The sequence below is a fragment of the Tenebrio molitor genome, chromosome 4, assembly GCF_963966145.1.
Source record: "Tenebrio molitor chromosome 4, icTenMoli1.1, whole genome shotgun sequence".
In the NCBI taxonomy this organism is placed as follows: domain Eukaryota; kingdom Metazoa; phylum Arthropoda; class Insecta; order Coleoptera; family Tenebrionidae; genus Tenebrio; species Tenebrio molitor.
Window position 1 is genome coordinate 24,147,895 of NC_091049.1, and position 20,519 is coordinate 24,168,413.

General features: G+C 35.5%; 1 protein-coding gene across 4 annotated transcripts; it reads right to left on the reverse strand.

Moving 5' to 3' along the window:
* Positions 1 to 2,151: 2,151 nt before the first annotated feature.
* LOC138128273 (uncharacterized) lies at positions 2,152 to 19,881 on the reverse strand. 4 transcript variants are annotated; one of them, XR_011158576.1, is made up of 8 exons: positions 19,765 to 19,881; positions 17,649 to 17,910; positions 16,710 to 16,997; positions 9,283 to 9,597; positions 8,941 to 9,213; positions 8,449 to 8,550; positions 4,535 to 4,872; positions 2,152 to 3,021 (listed from the first exon to the last, which is right to left on the reverse strand). XR_011158576.1 is itself a non-coding variant. In XM_069044460.1 (7 exons), exons 1-7 carry the CDS (start codon positions 19,777 to 19,779, stop codon positions 2,825 to 2,827), a joined length of 1,452 nt encoding a protein of 483 aa, XP_068900561.1. In that variant the 5' UTR covers positions 19,780 to 19,881; the 3' UTR covers positions 2,152 to 2,824. The 4 variants fall into 4 exon arrangements, 3 of the variants coding, with proteins under 3 accessions (XP_068900561.1, XP_068900562.1, XP_068900563.1); XM_069044460.1 differs by lacking the exon at positions 4,535 to 4,872; XM_069044461.1 differs by lacking the exons at positions 4,535 to 4,872; positions 19,765 to 19,881 and adding an exon at positions 18,631 to 19,194.
* Positions 19,882 to 20,519: the final 638 nt, after the last annotated feature.

Consider the following 20,519-nt stretch of genomic DNA (forward strand, 5'->3'; position numbering starts at 1 on the left):
TTATAAACAATGACTTCTATGTTGACGATCTCTTGACAGGTGCAGAAACAATAGACTCAGTCGTACAAATTAGAAATAAGCTCACCGCAGTACTGGCCACCGTGGGTTTCAATTTAAGAAAAATCATTCAAAATACCGAATTCAAACGAGCAATTCAGGAACTTGTCCGAAACAAGCAAATCCATAAATCAAGTAATTTGTTATCCTTAAACCCATTTCTTGACAAAGACAACATCCTTCGTGTTGGTGGAAGGATTAGACATTCAAACGTAAATTTAGATCAAAAAGACCCCATAGTCATACCAGGTAGTCATCATGTTACCAAATTAATAATAGAACAAGAACACAAAAGATTAATGCATGGAGGTACTGGGGTTACTTTAAGCCCTATCCGGTGCAAATATTGGCCTGTATCAGGTAGAAACAGTGTTCGGCAAGTATTAAGACTTCCTGTTATCGCACCAACCCCAAAGCAATGACACCTGTAATGGGAAATTTACCAGCTTGCAGATTACAACCGTGCAGACCGTTTATCAAAAGTGGTGTGGACTATGCAGGTCCATTCATAATTAAAGAAGGAGTTTATAAACGAAAACGACTTTTAAAGGCATATATTGCGCTATTTGTGTGTATGACGACAAAAGCGGTTCACATTGAATTGGTGAGTGACTTGACCACAGATGCATTTCTTGCAACTCTCAAAAGATTCATTGCGCGTCGTGGCATAGTCACTAATTTATTTTCGGACAATGGTACCAACTTTGTGGGAGCCAACAACGAGCTACACAATTTAGAGCAATTGTTCAAAAATCAAATAAACGGGGAAACAATTGTTAACACGTTGGCAAACGATCAAATTACGTGGCATTTCATACCACCTAGAGCCCCACACTTTGGCGGACTCTGGGAAGCTTCCGTCAAATCACTAAAAAATCATTTAAAACGAGTAATAGGTGACGCTCATCTAACTTTCGAAGCATTTTCAACTGTACTGACGCAAATAGAGGCAATCCTTAATTCCCGTCCTCTTACTCCCATGTCCAACGATCCAAACGACCTATCCTGTCTTACAGCTGGTCATTTTCTCATCGGGGATTCCATGACGTCATTCCCACATCCAAATTTACAAGAGGTTCCATCGAATCGTTTGACGCAATGGCAGCGGATCGAACAGCTCCGGCAGCATTTTTGGACAAGATGGAGCAAAGAGTACATATCTTTATTGCAGCAGCGCTCCAAGTGGAAGTCCCCTCAAGCAAACATCGAACTCGGTCAACTCGTCCTAATTAAAGAAGACAATCTTCCTCCATTACGGTGGGTGACGGGTCGAATTGTGCAACTATTTCCCGGACAAGACAAAATCACCAGAGTAGTTTTAATAAAGACAAGCAGTGGACTGATAAAACGATCGGTGTCGCGAGTGTGTGTACTGCCAATTGACACCAGTGCTTAAATCGCGTTACGGATCATCAGTGTTAGAATTAAGTTTATTGTTTTTCTTTGTTTTTGAAAGCACATCTTTCAAAGAGGGAAATATGTCGGAGACAGCAAAGGCGCCGGGTTTTTCCCATCTGTTATGCACCTGGGACCAACCAGCCACTCTGGCCGAGTGCGCATAATAGGGTTTTTCCTGGGTACCTGCACCCTGTACATAAATACCTTGTACATAGCTAGTTTTAAGTATTGTTGTTGTAACACCCTAGAAAGCTGACCAATACATTTTATAATCTCATCCAACACGTTTTATTTATTCATTCGAGTAAATTAATATAGTGTTACGGGACGAAGTCGAACGTCGGGGCGAAGCGCCAAGGGGGGCGAAGCACCAAGGAGGGCGAAGCCCTAACGGGGGGCGAAGCGCCAAGGGGGCGAAATCCACGGACGTCGGTGTCCTCGTTGATGAAGGGGGGTGCCACCGAGTGCCGTGGGCGACTACGGTGACGGTTTCGGTGGTGCGGTCGGCCGAGAGGTGGCTGGTCGATTCCGCCAGCGCAGGGACCTCTCGGTGGACGGCGGATGGTGCGAGGGGTGGCTGGTCGATGTCGCCAGCACAGGGACCCCTCGGTGGAGCGTTGATGATGGGGTGAGGGGTGTCTGGTCGATCGTGCCAGAGCAGGGACCCCTCAGGATGCGGTGAAAAAAAAGTCTCGGTGAAGAGCAAGTCTTTAATGACTCCGTCCGTCTTTTACGACCGGTACGGGAGTAACCTTGACAAAATGTGAGCCCCTGTTTATATGCGCCCGGCTGAGGGCCGAGGCGCCAAGGACGGCTCCTGATTGGTCCGGCCGGAAACTTTGGTGGCGCAGCCGAGAGAAAACCTGTGCCTATAAAGCCGGCGGAACAGCCGCGCGCGCGTACTATAGGACAGGTCTCCTCGTCGACAACACCTCGCCCCGGCCGGCTCACAACAGAAAAAAACCTAACTATATTTACAAACTTAACCTAACTTATCTAACTTAACTAACTTAACCTACTGTGTTCTTTATTTACATTTATTTACAAAATCGGGGCTAAATTCGCGAAGCGCGGTATCAATAGTGCGAAACGCCGCACTATTCATAACATGACCTAACAAAATACGCTAAAAGAAGAGTGTCAACATTGACCTCGAAAGAGAATTGGTTTGGTTGATTGTGCATACCAACCGATGTTGCCAAATTTGCTTATTTTAAAATGTGTATAACTTGGAAACTAGCCAAAGGAAAAAAAATTTACAACGAAATTGAACTCAACTCTTCAAATAGTTTAACCCCTCAAGAGATTGGGCGCCATTTTTGAGACACCCTGTATAATAGGAGTATTTACGCTTTACTTGGCACAGGAACTAGGAGACGAAGTTCGGTTTCATGCGCTTAGACTCATCTGAATTTTGAAGCTTCTCTTCATTTGGAATAGTTTCTTCGTATTTTCTACTGAGGCGTCTAGATGTCTGTTTCCAACGTTCAGTTAAATTATATATAATTAAACTGATAATGATTAGTGATAAAATCACCCCTTGTATCGCGACGCTTCCAATTACAACTGAAATAACAAAAATAATCTTATTAGAAATAAGCAAAATTGCCGTGCCGCCGGGTGGTTCAGAACAAAATGTTTATAAATAAACTTGAATAGCGTTAAACATAATCGCCACAAAAATTGCAATTAATTTGCTTAACTGGTTCCCTGGAATATAACATAGAAATATTATGCAACAAGGTTTACAAATACCATGTTATGATGACCAGAAATGTTACTAACGAGTTGCATTCTATACTTTTTCTACGACCAAATAAAGATTACAAATAAATAAATGTCAAATAAACAACTTGATATGTATCCAAAAAATTCAATTGGGAATGGGGGTGGCAGAATTTAAGTTTACTTAATTTATGATAAAAAGGTGAATTTTTAAATAACTATATATTTTGATCTAAAATTATTTTTTTAAATTATATTTATAAGAAATTTGTAATCCATTAGATTATCTACGGGAACTTCATTTTAAAGAAAAGTTAAGTTATTTTTTTATATTAGGTATTGTAACCCTTCGACTTCCTTGACTTTTCCTCGATGATTTTTTTTTCTCCCTCATTTGATGTATTGTTGGTTGCCGCATTCCCTCGGATGAAATTTTGCGGAAAAATACGAAACAAAAATAATGAGAAAAGAAATGTTTATGGATCCTACGTTGTGTTTTATTTTCATTTTGTTTAATTAGGTTCTAACGAGAGGCCGTACCTTCGGAGGTTTTCCAAAAAATAGAATTAAAACGATTGGGCACACCTCACTTAAATTTTATTTAACAAATAATCGAGTGTGGTGGTGTTTGGTCCCAACAAATTATAGAAATAAATACATGAATTTGATAACAGAAGTTGGTGGAAATTTGACCTAATGAGATTTGACTCGCGGCCCTCGAATTGAGACCTGACTCATGAATAAATGACTACGCTGGGCAAATACAGAAGTTTCTGGCGCGAACAGCATTATGGAAGTTTGAGATGCGAACTATGTGATCCGATTTAGATTTCAATTACCCCAATTAAATTGAACCCGACGCGATGCCCTGGAATCTCATAGATCACCCCGGTCTACTCCGGTGGTCGAAAATAAAAGGGAAAAAAGGTTCTAACAGGGCCAAAGGGTACCTCTCTTCACGTGTCAGCTGGCCTAGTTTGGTCGCTGGCCCCCTTGGGGGTGACGCGGCTAATTTTGTGCTCTTACGCCGGACCACAGCTTATTGAGTGCGACGGACACTGGCGGTAGCTTCCCGATCTCAAGAATCCAAGACATAAATAATGAATGGAAATGTTTTATAATAATTGCATACTGGTTCCCTTTGACAAGAGCACGTTTCCCCAATCGGTAAATGCAAGAAGATCACATACTTCGCGATAAAGAAATTAATATAAGATTCTAAAGAGTCACGTGGCCATCAAAAGCTCAAAGCAAATAATATAATCTTTACTTTAGAACGATAAAGAACTAAATGCTGCTTGACTAATTAAATCGCGACTACAAATAATGTACAAGAATTAGAGAAATAATTTACCTGGTGAATGTAAAGAACGTGGTCACAAAATGGCTGCTGGAAGTACTGAACGTACCTCCGACTACTTTGGAGATCAAACCCCGAGTGAATCAAAAAAGCCCTCTTTCCCGTCCCGCAATCGGTTTTATCATTTCTGGCGCACCCCACTTTCGCAACCCCTACTTGACCAAAGTGACCAATCAGCTCGGTTCTACTTTACGCCGATCGCGACGCCTTTTCGAAATCTCTAGAACTTTTGAAATTACAGTTTCCGTTTTTCCACCATTATTTTAAATGTTTAAATTTAGACTTTTGTTAGGACCAGACCAAATGTACAAATTTGTTCTTGAATTAGAAGCCTGAAAAAGAACACTAAATTACTGACTCTATACAATAATAAAAATCAGCATCAAGAAACAAACACAATCTAAAATTGGGACAAGCCGTATTAACACGAACACTGAATTACTGGCTCTATACAATAATAAAAATCAGCAACAAGAATCCGACAGAATTAAATGAAATAAACATAATTTAAAATGAAACAAACATAATTAAAATGAAACAAACATAATTTAAAATGAAACAAACATAATTAAAATGAAACAAACATAATTAAAATCAAACAAACATAATTTAAAATGAAACAAACATAATTAAAATCAAACAAACATAATTTAAAATGAAACAAACATAATTAAAATGAAACAAACATAATTAAAATGAAACAAACATAATTAAAATAAAACAAACATAATTTAAAATGAAACAAACATAATTAAAATGAAACAAACATAATTAAAATCAAACAAACATAATTTAAAATGAAACAAACATAATTAAAATCAAACAAACATAATTTAAAATGAAACAAACATAATTAAAATGAAACAAACATAATTAAAATGAAACAAACATAATTAAAAGGAAACCTAAATTGGGCTTGAAACGCTGTTACGCAAGTGTTATATCATGCATTGACCTGCTACTTCTAAAATTTGCTCGACATTGGTTTGATTCCCCAAAACAGTTCTAATTAATAATTACTTCGTAATTTTCATTCTCTCTCTCTCACTCACACATCTGATTTCTACGACTACCTGGCTTTACCGTTAACCTGTTGTCTCTGTTTTTTTTTCTACCGACTCCTTTCCTATTTTACTTTGTTACTTTTCTAACTAAAAGTGCAAACGATTCCAGTTATTTTCTACGATAAAGCGCTCTGTTTCTAATTTGCAATTCTCGCCCTTTAATTACAAATATGCCACAAATTTGAGAATGCTAAAAAAAGTAAATTATTAACCCAATGAACATTAATTTTGTGGTTCTCTCAATTTGAAACCTGCTAACATCAAATTTATTAATTCAATTATCCCCTGATTTTAACTGGACCACCCAAATTGTCGAACGAGTAAATTTTGCAATGTTTCTTTTCCCATAAAAACTGTTATCTTTGTGTTGTGTTCGGACAGGACGTGTACCTGCATTTTCAAAGAAAGGTTGGCAGATTTCACTTGAGGAATGTGGTGCCGACACGGCTTCAATAAAATTTACAACTGGCCAGCATTTCCGTCGCAAATGAACGGTATTTAAAATATTTCGTTGAAATTATTTTAAAATTAAAATTCTTAATTTATCGAACCTATTCGGACCGTTACAGTATAAATTAAGGATATGGACAATGAGGAAAAAGTTATAAACAAACTCGTATCATGTACGTATTCAAAAGTGTAGCGTTTTCTGAACGTAAGCATTAAACTTTAAACTTGGTAAGACACATTTATCAAAATAAATAAATGTTTTTTTATGTGAAAGGGTGAAAAGAGGTTTAACAACAATAAAAATCCATAAAGTTGTACTTTTTTCTTGAACGAATGATTGGATAAGCGCCACTTATATTAATGTTAAAACAAAATGAAATACATAGTAATTTGGCTACAAGTGCACAAAGTTGTACATACTCGTAGTACTTTTCCTCAGTAATGGGAAATTTGACAACACGTGCCGCAGACAACTGTGGCATTTTCAAGAGTGAAAAAAGACATTTTATACATGAGTTCCGTGCAGTATCTCTAATGAATTTTTTACTGTACTAAAAACAATAAAATATGGTATAGCTTTTTCTTTATACCATACTGTTATTAGGATTTATCAGTACTCAATGATTGATTGACACCTATAACAGTCTAGGCCGTTATTCAAAATTATCAGACCGAGGCCGTTATTTTTGCTGCCGTTGCTACGGTTACGGACAAATGACAACTAAATTTAATTTTTGAAGTAAAGAGAAAGTCTTACAAATAAATCATCGTTAAATGTTAAGTATAATTGGTATAAAAAAAAAACTATAAAACAACATACGGCAACATACGGATATAACAGACTCGGTTGATTATAAAATCTCAACCTCGTCTGTTATATAACCCATATCGGCCTAATACCGTTATATACTATCACAGTCCTACAAAATAGTTATTTTTATATTAAGTGCACAAAGCAAAGGTTTTTTGAGCTTGAGAATGTTACATATTACATTCGAAAGCTCAAAAAACTGACTTTGTGTACGTAATATAAACAACTTTTTTTCTACAACTGCATGGCTTTAAACAGCAAGTTTATTATTAAAAAATATTGACTTCATAAAAAAAACGAAGCACAATTTTTTTAGGTTACCGTTGCACGGGTTTCCGTAGTTACTAATGTAAAGAAAAATTGAAAAAAATCTGTAATCTGAATAAGTGTCGCTTTCCAAGTGTTTTCTATAAATTCTGTGAAAATGGACGCTAGCAGATTCATGGAAGACTCCGGTGATTCTGAATATGATGTAGAACCAGTATTAATGAAGCGATTGCGAGTATTCGGCGAGGGAAGTAATTTTTCTACTTGTAACTTTAATTCTTATACAGGGTGTTTAAAAAATGCCGCACTAAAACTATAGTACAGTGATCAGAAGCATTTGGTAAGTGAGGGAAAAATATTTAAAAAATTCTTGATGTTAAATTTGTACGTGGATTAAGGTTTCTTTTATGGTAAATTTAGCAACTGCGTGCACTTACCAGTACCTACCTTTAAAAAATTGAAATAGTTTAATCGATTTTTGCATAATTCACTCGAATTTCACAGATCAGAAAATTCTCTCCATCTCCTCGTGAACCAGGGCGATCCTACTCAGATGAGCGCTCAGTAGTTTTAGCCTGGGTGTTGGGATGCTCTGTGTGTAATGGTTCTTGTGTTGTGATTGTGTTTTGTGTATCATTTTCTTTTTGGCAGGGCTTCTAATTGGGCGTCAAGCCTGTTAGCCGTCAACAATAATAATAATAATAATAATTTTTGACAATTGAAAGAGATAAATCGCATTTACTATTAAAGACCACAGAGATTGCGTTAAAAAATATTAATCAACTTTCTTTTCTGCATATTTTAATTGCATTTTGGGTGTTATTTAGCATAATAATGACAACTAACAATGTTTAAAGATCCTTACACGAAAACTCCCATGAAGACCAAGAATGTTTTAAACATTTTTCCCTCACTTACCAAATGCTTCTAAACACCGTACAATAATTTTAGTGCGGCATTTTTTAAACATCCTGTATATCAAAATAAGTATGTTGACTCATTCGTGGGTAAATTGGGCTCTTTTTGGCACAATTTACACACGAACTCGTTAAATAAACTACCATTTTTAACGGTGAAATGAGTGAACATTAGACACAGGCTGATTCTGCTGTTACTATAATTATGACATGTTCCACATTTACGCAATTTACGTCACAAAATCACAAGACTAGAGATTAAACGGAGTTTGGCATTATTAGCGAAACAAAGTAAAGTAGATCGACATAAAGTGCAATCTGAATTGCAATGAAATATGTAGCAATTAAAGCAGATCACTTTTGGGACAATCACTCAGTAAAAATTTAAATGTACGTTACCTAATGGTTTATCCTTACAATTTCCAGTTATATTATCACATTCCATGCAGCCTGATTGGCATAATTGTTTGCAATATAGACCCCATTCTCCGTTTTCGCATCCTAGAAAATGATCACAATTTTATAATTTATACGTTATATCAAACAGTTGACATTTCATTCCTGTATAATAATTATAGCCGGTGTCCACACAAAGAAAGTGGATGCGTCTGTTTCTGGTGGGGACGTAATTTAAGGTGGTTGTCGTGCCATTAAAAAGAAGTAATAGGTTACACAGTTTTTGCGAAATTTTAATTTATGTGTATAAAAATTTAATATTATTGTGCATTAAAATTCACGAATAATAACATGAAAACTGTACTAAATTATGTCCCCCTATGGACTCACTTACATCCTGAGATTTTAACTTTGTAACGATAGAGATATCAAAGATAGACCTATCCGAAAACTTCGGGTAGACACCTGTATATTATTTTCAAAATTTTTACTAACGTTTATTACAACGCAGTCCCGTATAGCCCCAAGCACAACTGCATTTTCTGTTCTCACAAATGCGATGTTCTTCACAAAATTTATATTTTGGTCCCAATACAGTTTCACAACTGACGTCACAGTATGGCGACCTTAATTTTCCAACTTCACATTCAAATCTTTCTTTTTGTTCTTTTACAGGAGCGTGTTTTTTAGCTGTTTTACCCACATGTGACATAATTTGACAAGTGCGATTGGTGGGCGTTTTGTCAATTATTTGTGTTCTGTAAATTACTAAAATAAAATTGAACAGATGTACACACAGGTATTTATGCAAAAATAAATATAATAATAAAATGTTACCTTTATCATCAACAATTTCGGGACATTCTCTGATGTCAACTCCCCAGTAGCCTTTGGTATCAGTATCGGTTTTTTCTTTGAAAAAAGTTAATGTTCTTTCGTTTAATTCAAAGTTCAATCGACGAGATTGCCACGACTGTACAGCATATTCTTTTGCTACATATGTTGACGTGTAGGTATGGTTTAATTTTGGAATTTTCAAAATGCACGTTTCACATAACGAGACATAAAACATTAAGCACGATTTTCCTGTGGATGGAATTGTTACAGCAGTGGGATTTTCATCGGCAGCACTATCGGACCACATAAATTGATCTGAAATTAATGTTATCTCTTACATCCATAATATCGAGTGTTCAGTTGAAAAGCTCATCAACTTGTCTTTGGTTTTTCACAACAGTGTGAAGTAAGTATGTCTTAGACTTAGAAGATCAATTACACAAGTTAGGTTAGGACCACATTATGAAACGACACTTTTAACTAATAGTTATTTATGTATTAAGGGCGCAAGAGGGCTTTTATGGCCTGAGGTGTGATTTTTAGACCTCGGGCTCAAAATCACACCTCAGGCCATAAAAGCCAGTGCACGCCCGCAGTGCATACACTATTTTATGCACGATTAAGGCCTAAAACCTTAACATTTAAAAAAAAAAATAAATAAATGTCTACCCACATCATGGATGTTCGCATCGCGTAGTCCTCCCGTCAAATTTTTAGTTTTGCGCGTAACCTTGGAAACAGTGAAAACAACCGTAGCCATTTTGTCAATTGCAATTTTCACATATTATATCCCAAGTGCAAAATTTTTTATCGGAAATTTTTTTGCTAATGAACGAAAACATCCATAAATGAGGTCAGAAGACCAATTATTATTAGCAAATAAGAGCACGAGACGAAGTCGAGGGCTTTTATTTGATAATAATTGGTCCTCTGACCGAATAATAACTAACTTGATCAACTTTCCATTTGAACACCCGATATACACCGCGTTTTTTATTTCGCTGAACATACAATGTAAAATGGCTATGTTCAGTTGTAAAATTGACAAGTCAATTCATTTGAAATGGGCAACCAAACTTACAGATCCATGAATTCTATGTTCAGTAAAATAAAAAACTCATGGTATATGTATACCATTCACGATGTTTTGGTATAAGGGGAGGCTATGATTTAATTTTTTAACGTTGGGTACATGTTTTTTTTTATTTCTGTCAACTCTGCTGTCACTAAAGTGCCTGACAAGCGAACCTATAAAAATGAACATGTTGCCTAATTTACCGTAATCATAATTAAGCGACATTAAAACGTATTGATGGTGTTTGTATTAGACTGCAGAACATATTTTCAGTAAGTTACAATGAAGTCAAGTTCTTTTTTTGTATAAATTGAATCGTAGGTGAGTACAAGATAAATAAATATGTAGCACGGATAGTGAAGGAAAAAACAACGACGCAATTGAAATGGCACAGGGGTTTTGTAAGACCTATTATAACTTCGCGATTGAGTTGTGAATTTATAGCTTGAGCCTATTTTAAAATGTACAGTTGCGGAATTAAAATTTCGGGCAGTATTTTTCTGTCACTTCAACAGAATCTCTGTAAACCACCTTTTACTGTCATCATGACTGAGACTGACATTCAAAAATTAAACTTTACTGTGTCAGTCACGCAGTCAATTTTGAATTTTGAATTAATTGCACTGAGTATAATTAAATCATCGCTTTAATATGTTGCCCATCCGTTATTATGCCACAAATCACAATTTTTGAATACCAAAAAACAAAAACATACCAAGAGTAAAAAATGAGGTTATTAACGTAAAGGTTGTTTTAGAGTTTATATCATGACATTGACAATACTGCCGGAAATTTTAATTCCGCAACTGTACTCCTGAAATTTGCCAACATTTTTGTAGATATTGTGAAGAACTTATTTCGGAAGATTGGGCAAAATTAATGGGAAATCTTTCATTTGAAAACGTTCTTCCTTTAATAATTTCATTAGGAGAATCTGACTCGTAATTTGATCGTGATTTTGATGCAGGTAATGATGATTCAGAATTTTCTAATGAAATTATGGAAGTTGAATAGTTTTGTTCTTGTTTGTCATGGACGATGGGTGTGTAAATATTTTGCAGAAAGATTCGAATAAAGTAAGGCTTAATAATAAGTAGGTACAAGATTTCATACAATCTAGTTCTAGGAATGTTTTGGTTAAAATGAAAAATGTATTTAGAAGTTACTGGTTGGTTAAGACACTGTATAGGTGGGTTATCTAAGGCCCGGTTTCTGGAAACAATTTTATCGGGCCAGTTAGTTAACTCTCCAATAAATGCAAAAATCATGTAATGTGATTGGTTACTTTCTAGCGTTTCTATAGCAACGCTTGATTTAACCGGCCGGTTAGTTATTGCACCGTTCCAGAAACCGGGCATAAGTGGTGCATAGTGCATAAATTAACAGGAGCCACTTCGTCTTTCGGTCCCGGTCCCTACTTTCTGTAGTCTGTTCAAGTCAGTTTCCTGTTTTGTTAAATTGGATTAAAAATGTGTGAGTATTGTTCTATTGCAAACTAGTAAAACTGACAACAATGCACTAGACAATGACGCAGTTTATAACCTCAAACTTAGAAAAACATAACCTAATTGGCTTTACTGCCATCTTAAATGCACTTTTTCCATAGCCTCCCCTTATGCCAAAACATGTGAATGGTATATAAACTCCATCCATTTTCAATATACATTACTGTTAGGGAATTTTCTTTTTTTGTATTGCAATGAAAGTGTTTTATTTTTTCTAATATTGAACATTCAAAGCGGACCTTTTGAATTTGTCAAAAAATTTGACACTGTCAGATTATAATTATGTATTGAAAAAAATACGATTAAGTAGCGACATCATGGAGGCCACAGTCAGGGTTATAAAGAGAAAATGTCTCAATTTAGAGACAAAACAAAGTGTTCATCGGGGTTTAAAAACAATTCGAAAGTAAATGGTCCAAATTTGGGGAAGATGCTAATTCACCGAATGGTTGGGGAGATTTTTGTGGTAAGTTGATAAATCCACTTTTAATTTAAATTGATCTATTTAAAATGTTAGATTCAATCTCCTACAGATATCTGAAGGAAAAGTACGGAGTAATTTTTGGATCGGGGGCACAGGCACATAATGGAAACGACGCACGATGGAACAGTGAAGAAGTATTTGCGCCGTTGTGCGTTTTTTTTTTAAATTACAGGACCGCCGGGCTCCACACTTGACTTGACAGGATTTGTTCCTGAGCACTATTTAAGTATTTTGAATGTATCATGCTTCCACTCTGTGTCCTGCTCTGAAATCTTTTCGTTGAAATCTATTTGTTTATTATTATTAATGTACACCTACTTGCTAGTGTCAATGCCGGTATTTAATATTACCTGTAGATACCATATGTTAAGTATAATGTTCAAAACTAGTTTACTTTGCTTGATTGCTGGACCCGATTAGAAATTTGTCAAAAATGACAGTAATCTCTTCAAAATACACATAACCTGAATTATTGTCCGTGACATTGGATTTACAATAGAAAAAAATTGTATCCTTTTACACCACAAAAGTTACTAAAATCACTAGATTTAGTTGTGTATATTGAAAATGGATGGAGTTTATAAAGTCTATTCAAAAACATCTGGACTGTCAAAATCAAAATTGGAGTTATTAGGTTGGTTAAATCACTAGTGATTTTCATATTGCCCTGCCGGTGTCTGTGATTTTTTGATTTTTCAAACTAATCATTTGTTTAAATTGACATTGTAAATAAATTGCAAAATTATTTAAGTATATTTATTTTGTAAAAAGGTTAAAATGGGGAACTCAAAACGAACTATGGTGGCGCGAGAGAAGAGGGCCATAACAAATTATTATACACTGCCGCTCAAAAAATTCCGGACACTTAATTTTTTTAAATTTAAAGTATGTACTTAATTTACTTTTTGTGAAAATTTAAGTCAAGTAATCAATTAATTAATGCCTTAGCAGGGTTTTAAAAGAAAATGCTAATTATTATATTGTACTCTTTAGGGCAACACCTGCATTAAGTGATTTTCGCACTTTATGCGTATCTAAAATTATTCGTTTACAAAGTTGCCTTATGTTTAGATTGTGTTTTTTTTTTTCAAAGCTACATTTCAGATCCCAGATTTGACTCATTTGTGTACCATGCTACCTGAAATTGCTGCTCAAATTGTAGTTTTAAACAACGATGGCCGAAGTGTGCGGTATATTGCACAACACCTTAATATACCGCGAAGTACTGTGCAAGATGCACTCTCGCGGTTCCGTGAAACACATGGATTCACGAGAAGGCCGGATCTGATCATAGCAGGTCAACAACTAATCGAGATGACCGCTTTCTGTGTCTTTCTGTATTGCGAGATAGGGGATTGCCATCAACTATCCTTGCTAGACGATTAGCTGATGTTCGTGGAGTTACGATTTCAGCCCCAACAGTCCGAAGGAGACTGAAGGAAAGAGGTTCGTCTGCGAAAACACCAGCTACAGGCCCTAAATTAACGGTAGGACATCGAAGAGCTCGGCTTGAGTTTGCACACCAGTATGTGAATTGGGGCGACAACGAATGGAAGAACGTGCTCTTCACAGATTAATCCAGATTTAATCCTAGATCACCAGATGGTTGTGGGAAGGTGTGGCGAAGACCAGGTGAGCGATACAGTCAATGCTGCATATCTCCTGGATATAATGGAGGCAGTATTATGATCTGGGCTGGTATATCTTTAGAGGCCCACACCGATTTGGTGTTTGTTGAAAACGGTGCAATGACGACACATAGGTACATCCTGGAATGTGTAGAATCTCATGTGGTTCCCTATGCACCATTTATTGGCGAGAATTTTATTTTTATGGATGACAATGCTCGCCCGCGCATGACGAGAATTGTCGTTCGATATTTGGAAGAAGTTGGTATACGACTTCTTCCGTGGCCAGCCAATAGTCCCGACTTGAATCCAATTGAGCACGTCTGGGATTTTCTTGGCAAAAAAGACGTTATAAGATCTCGCGGTGGTAATACCCGTTATTAATGTTGAATTAGTAGTGTTATTGTAGGTCTTATTTGCATGTTAATTGATCAAACATTCCATTATTTTTGTAAATTTAACTTTTCTTCATTTCGTTTTTTCATTATAAAGATGGTGTTACTTATTTAAACACAATTTAAGAGATTTCATGATTTTTCATGTACCACAATAAGAGTTTTGTAGGTGTCCGGAATTTTTTGAGCGGCAGTGTATATTATAAAGCCGTACCTTCAACAAAAAAACGTTTCTGACTTTAACAGAACTGTGCGGAAACAGCATCTTGCATTGTGAAAATGAAAACCTAATTAAAGCTGATTGGTTAACTATGTGGGTATTAGAGATGTTCCACCCAATATATCCTTAGCCGAATCTGATTCAAACAGGTATGGGAATCGATTGTCAATTTTGGTTATTGTTTAGTTTTTACCTGTTTTCAGTTTGTCTGTTTTTCTTTGTGTTTTTTATAAACTTGATTAAATTGCTCCAGTTCATTTTTTGTTCAATGATTAAAAACAAGGCGATCTTCATTTACCAGGCCATGACACTTACCAAAGACAGTGTGCCATGGAATGGCCTACCACAGTCTGGCAACATTGCTTCACCAACATTTGGTGAAAAAATGAGTGATCTATTTTTGCGACAGTTCAAAAATTATCGCATTGTAATATACAGTTTTAATCCACCTTGGGGACAGAAAAATTACTGATAATATTTCAGATGTTCTGCTGTGTTGCGGGCTATTGAAACTGTTTGGTTATAAACTAACGCGAGGTGGGCATTTCCAAGTTAAATATGTATAACAATTTTGTTCTCCCCATTGCCCAAATCCCACCCCATTTTTTGTAACTTGCTTCCCAGTCTCATTTCAATATTCCTTTTTAAAGCCAAAAGATTTTGCCCAGTGATTGTGTGGTCATTACTAATTTTGATTATTTCTTCCCAAAATGTAATTTCTTCGTAATTAGAAGTTATTGGCACCGCGTTTGGTAGAAGTCGATTCATTTTTTCCCCATTTATATCTGTTCCCCTAAAATATTTAGCAGAAGCATGGCTGCTTTTGCGATTTCTTCATTTTTCGATTTTTAAAATCTCTTTCCAAATTGGGTTCGTTCCCTCATTTGATGGAAACTTAAATACAGGTACCTACGTAATTTGAAGAAGAAGACGCATAATTTGAGTTGCAATTTGGTACGCAACACTTAAAAGGCGCTTTTAATTCAGTTTGACGAATTTGACCAAGGACTTGTCAAAATTTATTGCCCTACCAGAAAATGTGGCAACGTAGCCAGTGTCCTGGCCTGTAACTTTAGACCGCCTTGTTAAAAAGGAAAACATAACCTAAATATATTTTGTAACTAGATTTTGACGCGGGTACACTCTATCGCAAAATTTTTATAGCCAAGTACAGTCAAAACAAGCATTTTATTTAAAATTTAATTTTGACAGTCCAGGAGTTTTTTGAACTTACTATAATTTGTTTCAAAATCAAAAATCCACCAACACTTTTATTGTGTTTGCAAGTGTCGGAAAAAGTGGGGTTATGAAAGAAAACTGTTGACAGTCGTTTTGGTCGTAGTTCATCGTGTTTTATTTATTCTCATTTAATTTTTCACTCGAAACATGTGATATGGTAGCTACCACCTTTTTGTACATAATAATTATTTTATGTTACATAAATAAACTCAACAGTTCGATCAAATTTTGGCGGAACATTAGGCCAACCCAAAAAAATGAAACTTATTCTAGGAATTTCTTTGTTTCTGCCAACATAATTCAACAGGTGGTGGATTTTTGATTTTGAAACAGAGTATATGTGTATGATACTCCTATATGTTTATACTTTCTGGGTCATTATAATTCGTGTAATTCCCATTGTAAATTAAAAAGAATTGATTGGTGTAAATTGTGCTATGGGGATAAATCCGTCAAAGTGTCAAATATCAATAAATGTCAATAATACCTAATTAAAGCATGTAAGCCTGATTGGAATTACCGTCAAACATCTACGGGGTGATCAAATAGGACTGTTTAAGTTGGTAACACTGAATTGTATTTTAAATGGTATAACAGGAGTAACTTTCGGTTGTTGATGGCTTGTCGTTGTTAATGCTATACCTACATCAGATATTTGTCAAATAAACCAACAAAACATACCCGGTTGCAGTGTTATAAATAACCGAAATATAAAATTTTCCTAATTGTACTGCCAACTTAAACAGTCCATTTTGATCACCCGGTAGATAAACAAAAATCAAAGCTACATGCATCAAGAAAAGTACTAGAAAATAACCCTGCTATAATCTTACTTGTTATCTAGTAGACGGATAATAATGATCTCGGCTTTAAGTACTTACATTTGTGGATTTTCCAAAAAGTTTCGTTTTTAGTTTTAACAACTATTTCATATGGTTTGAAATCGGTTGCTGTTCTCATGACTTCATCATTTTCCAAGTAGAAAACACTATTGTTTTGTAAAAGAATAGTAAAACTTAACCATTTTTGGTCGCCTCGATTCCATTTAAAGTAATCCAAATTCTCATCGTCATTTGTAAAAAATTCAATTTCAAACGGAGAGTAGACTGAGAATGATAGAGAAGTTACTAATGTAAACCGTTGATAGTTGGTTCTAACAATTTCAAAATCTGAAACAGAACATTTTTGGATATTAATGTTTACCTTTCAAGAACATTATCCTCGCTTTACAATTTAAGCAAAAAATTTTTAATTTCTTTGGCATATTCAAAACTACTGTATTTTTGTGCCAATTTTATTACATCAACATTTGTCATTTGTAAGGAGTACCTAACTATACAATGTTAAAACATCATTTTTTAGAATCTGCGTCTCTAATAGGTCTATTATTGTATTCAATTTGGAGTCGTTTAGGGCTATCTCTTAAAGCACTCGTAGTTTAATAGATCTCTAAGAAAATTTTTATCAATATTTCAGTGTATTATTGTCAATTACACCAAAAAACTTCCAATATTAATGTTCAAACTTTACTTTTTAACATCTGTTGCAGATCTAGTTGCATCCGTTACCTTGAATTACCAATTAATACAAAATTTTTATTTAAAAATTAAAACAAGGGTGCAAATTCTAAAAAATAACATAAAAACTCGTTTTATAAGGGCATTGGCGCACTCGTCCCATACAAAACTCTCCTACGGGTCGTTTTCTACACTTGGGACTCGTGCGCCAAATCAACCGTATAAAACTCGTTCTTTAATATACTATTTTTTTATTTATTATTTTTTTTTTATATACTTTAATATACTATTTAAGCAACTCACCTTCCCATCTTCTATCTGTAACAACACCCTGGCTAAAATTGCTTACGTCTCTTAGAACCCAATTGGCATTGTCCCAATTGTCTTGCTTTAAAAAGTTCACTGGCTCATTATTATTTGTCATAATTGCTGGAGGATCAATAAAGATCGGATACTCAGAATTCTTCGTTATACAAGAAATTTCATTTTCTTTTTGTAGAGTAACGATATCACTACATACATATTTGTCGAAGGAGAGACACATACAGATGAGTATAATTTGAAACTAAAAAAGAGTTAAGTTATTAAGATTGATAGTGTCATTGTGGAGCAACAAAGATTGCAAGAACTTCAACAAAACCAAAATTCAGCAACAAGTGTTACTTATAGGCATCCCTTAAAATTGTGTAATTTGATAATATAGATATTAGTTAAGACTATGTACTGGTATACCTAAGTACTTGTTGTATATAGAATAACCACATTATTTTCAACTCTTAGGCGCAAATATAAAGATTTATTTCTGGTGCAGAAAATTAGTTTCGGTGTAAAATAATGTTTCTTTAGATTACCGAAAAATTATTCACTGAAGCCGCGCGTCGTCATTTTCTATCCGAATGAAGAATCAGGAAACGCTTAATAAATAATATCGACTCCGTTCGCGACCAGATGCGGATTCGGCTTAGTTCTAGACGCATCTCGATAATTCGTCACACGTATTTTTCCTTAAAGGATTACGCTGTTTGCAACTTTATAAAATAATTTAACACTTTCTTTGGAATGATCCAACTTTTGTTTGAAAATACTCTAAAGACATTGCATGGTATAGTCTGTTTTTAAAATATATGCAGTTGTATCAGTTTATAACACGAACTACGTGTATGTAGTCATCTCCTTTCAACATATGTCAAACAAGTTCGTTGCCTCTGTTAGGTGCACTATTAAGATGGTCGCTCTATGCATCTCACTCCGAACCGTACGATTTGAGTAATATAGAACTACTGACGTGCGTCTGACTTGGCGCGGCGTATCATCCATAAATTGGAAAATCGAATGATATTTTCATTATTCAAAGCGATTATTTCGATTTATTCGATTTTCAAAATATATCGATTATGCCCAACACTAGAAAATACTATAATTTCTTGACAATGGCAGTTACATAAACGACTCATTATGCATTGCTGTCAAATGTCAAATACGGACGAACGGCATGTCGACTTCTTGATTCAGACGTGACGTCACTGCATATATTTCTGAAATGAACTATACCTGTGTGTATAATGCGTTGCATGTACGCTTCGGAAATCCTCAGAGAAAAAACTATGCAATCCTGGCCTTCCGTATTTCCGGAAAACTGCGCGGACTTGGCGGACTGTTCAGAATGCCGGATGAGAATGAAAAAACGATTCTGAATAACTGTACAGGCCGACCGGAATGTGTGTGGTGTTGCGTCAGTTCAGTTTGGTTGAGGCCGTCTTTCAAACAACATTTACGAGCCGTTTTGTGGTAAAGGCGATAAAACTATATCACGTGTTTCTTGGTTGACATTAACTATTCCTTAGTACTCTCCGAATACGTCCTTACAACCATTCATTTGGGGCGGAATTTTTGTTAGTCGTAAATTGTATGTTTCTGAATACCGTTTTTGGCACGATAATCCTTAAATGTGGCACTGAAGTACTCAAATTAATTTATCTTCAAGCGGTCGAAAATCGCGCCTCCATAGAGACGGTTAAACTGTCATTATTTTCTGAGCGGAGCGGAAGTACTTCAAGTCCTAGGACTAGAAGTGTCCCTGAGGCGGCTCGACCGGGTAAAATGTAACGTCATTTGAAGTATTTATCACGATTTATTTATCAATTACAACTATCATTTACACGAAAAATTCAATTAATAAATTATCCCCATTAAGATAAAACCTCTAAAAAAGTGAAATGACGAAATTATTATCCAATATTTAACCGATTCGACTGTGATTAAAGACGAACCGCTCATTGTGTCATATCATAAATAGTGCAAGATTGCTCTTCAGTGTTAATCTGTTAATACGCAAAAAGTTGTAAGTTGTAATTGTTTGCTATTTACAGTTTTCCGTCTGTGAACTTCCGGAGAATGTATGGGGCGCTTAAGAACTCACCTCTTGGGCGGGCATAACTTGAAATATATATGTTAATAACTACGAGTATATAATGCATAGTCCGTTTTACACTTTATATTTTCAGAAAGTATTCTGATCATAAACACGCCAGTTGACAACTGGACCGAATCTAGAATTCTTAGCTTATTTATACTTGAATTATCTCATTCTAAAGATAACAACAAGTACCGTGAGATCATTTTCATAATTGGCTATAACTTTAAAATTAGATTGACAACACTATTGACATCTTGATGTGGTTTGTCAAAGTGGTGCTTCAATACACAATACAGCGTGTTATTGAAATGCGTTAAGAAAATTTAAACGGTGATAGAACTCATCAAAACAAATTAATTTTCTATTTACCATTTTTTCGAAAACTCAAATTTATTTTCACCGTATTCCGTACCATCGAGTGGGACGGTGAAAGAACAACGGCGTCGTACGAAAAACCTCAACGCAAAAAAGTAAATACGGCAAAAACCCAGGCGGATAGGTCTTGCAAACGGCGTTGGTCAGTTGGGCCAGTCGTCAGGTAGAGGGATTTATTTATCGTTCAGTTGGGCCGATTATTAGTTAGGGGTAGGATTATAGCGTTATTTCTAATTTTCTCTTTAGTTTTATCGCCAGCTCGTTCACCGGACTTAAACCCTTGTGACTTTTTTTATGGGGCCATTTAAAGCAGATTGTGTATGAGACTCCAGTTGACACCGAGACAATTCGTTAAACTTCTGACATGTTGATGAGAACTCAAG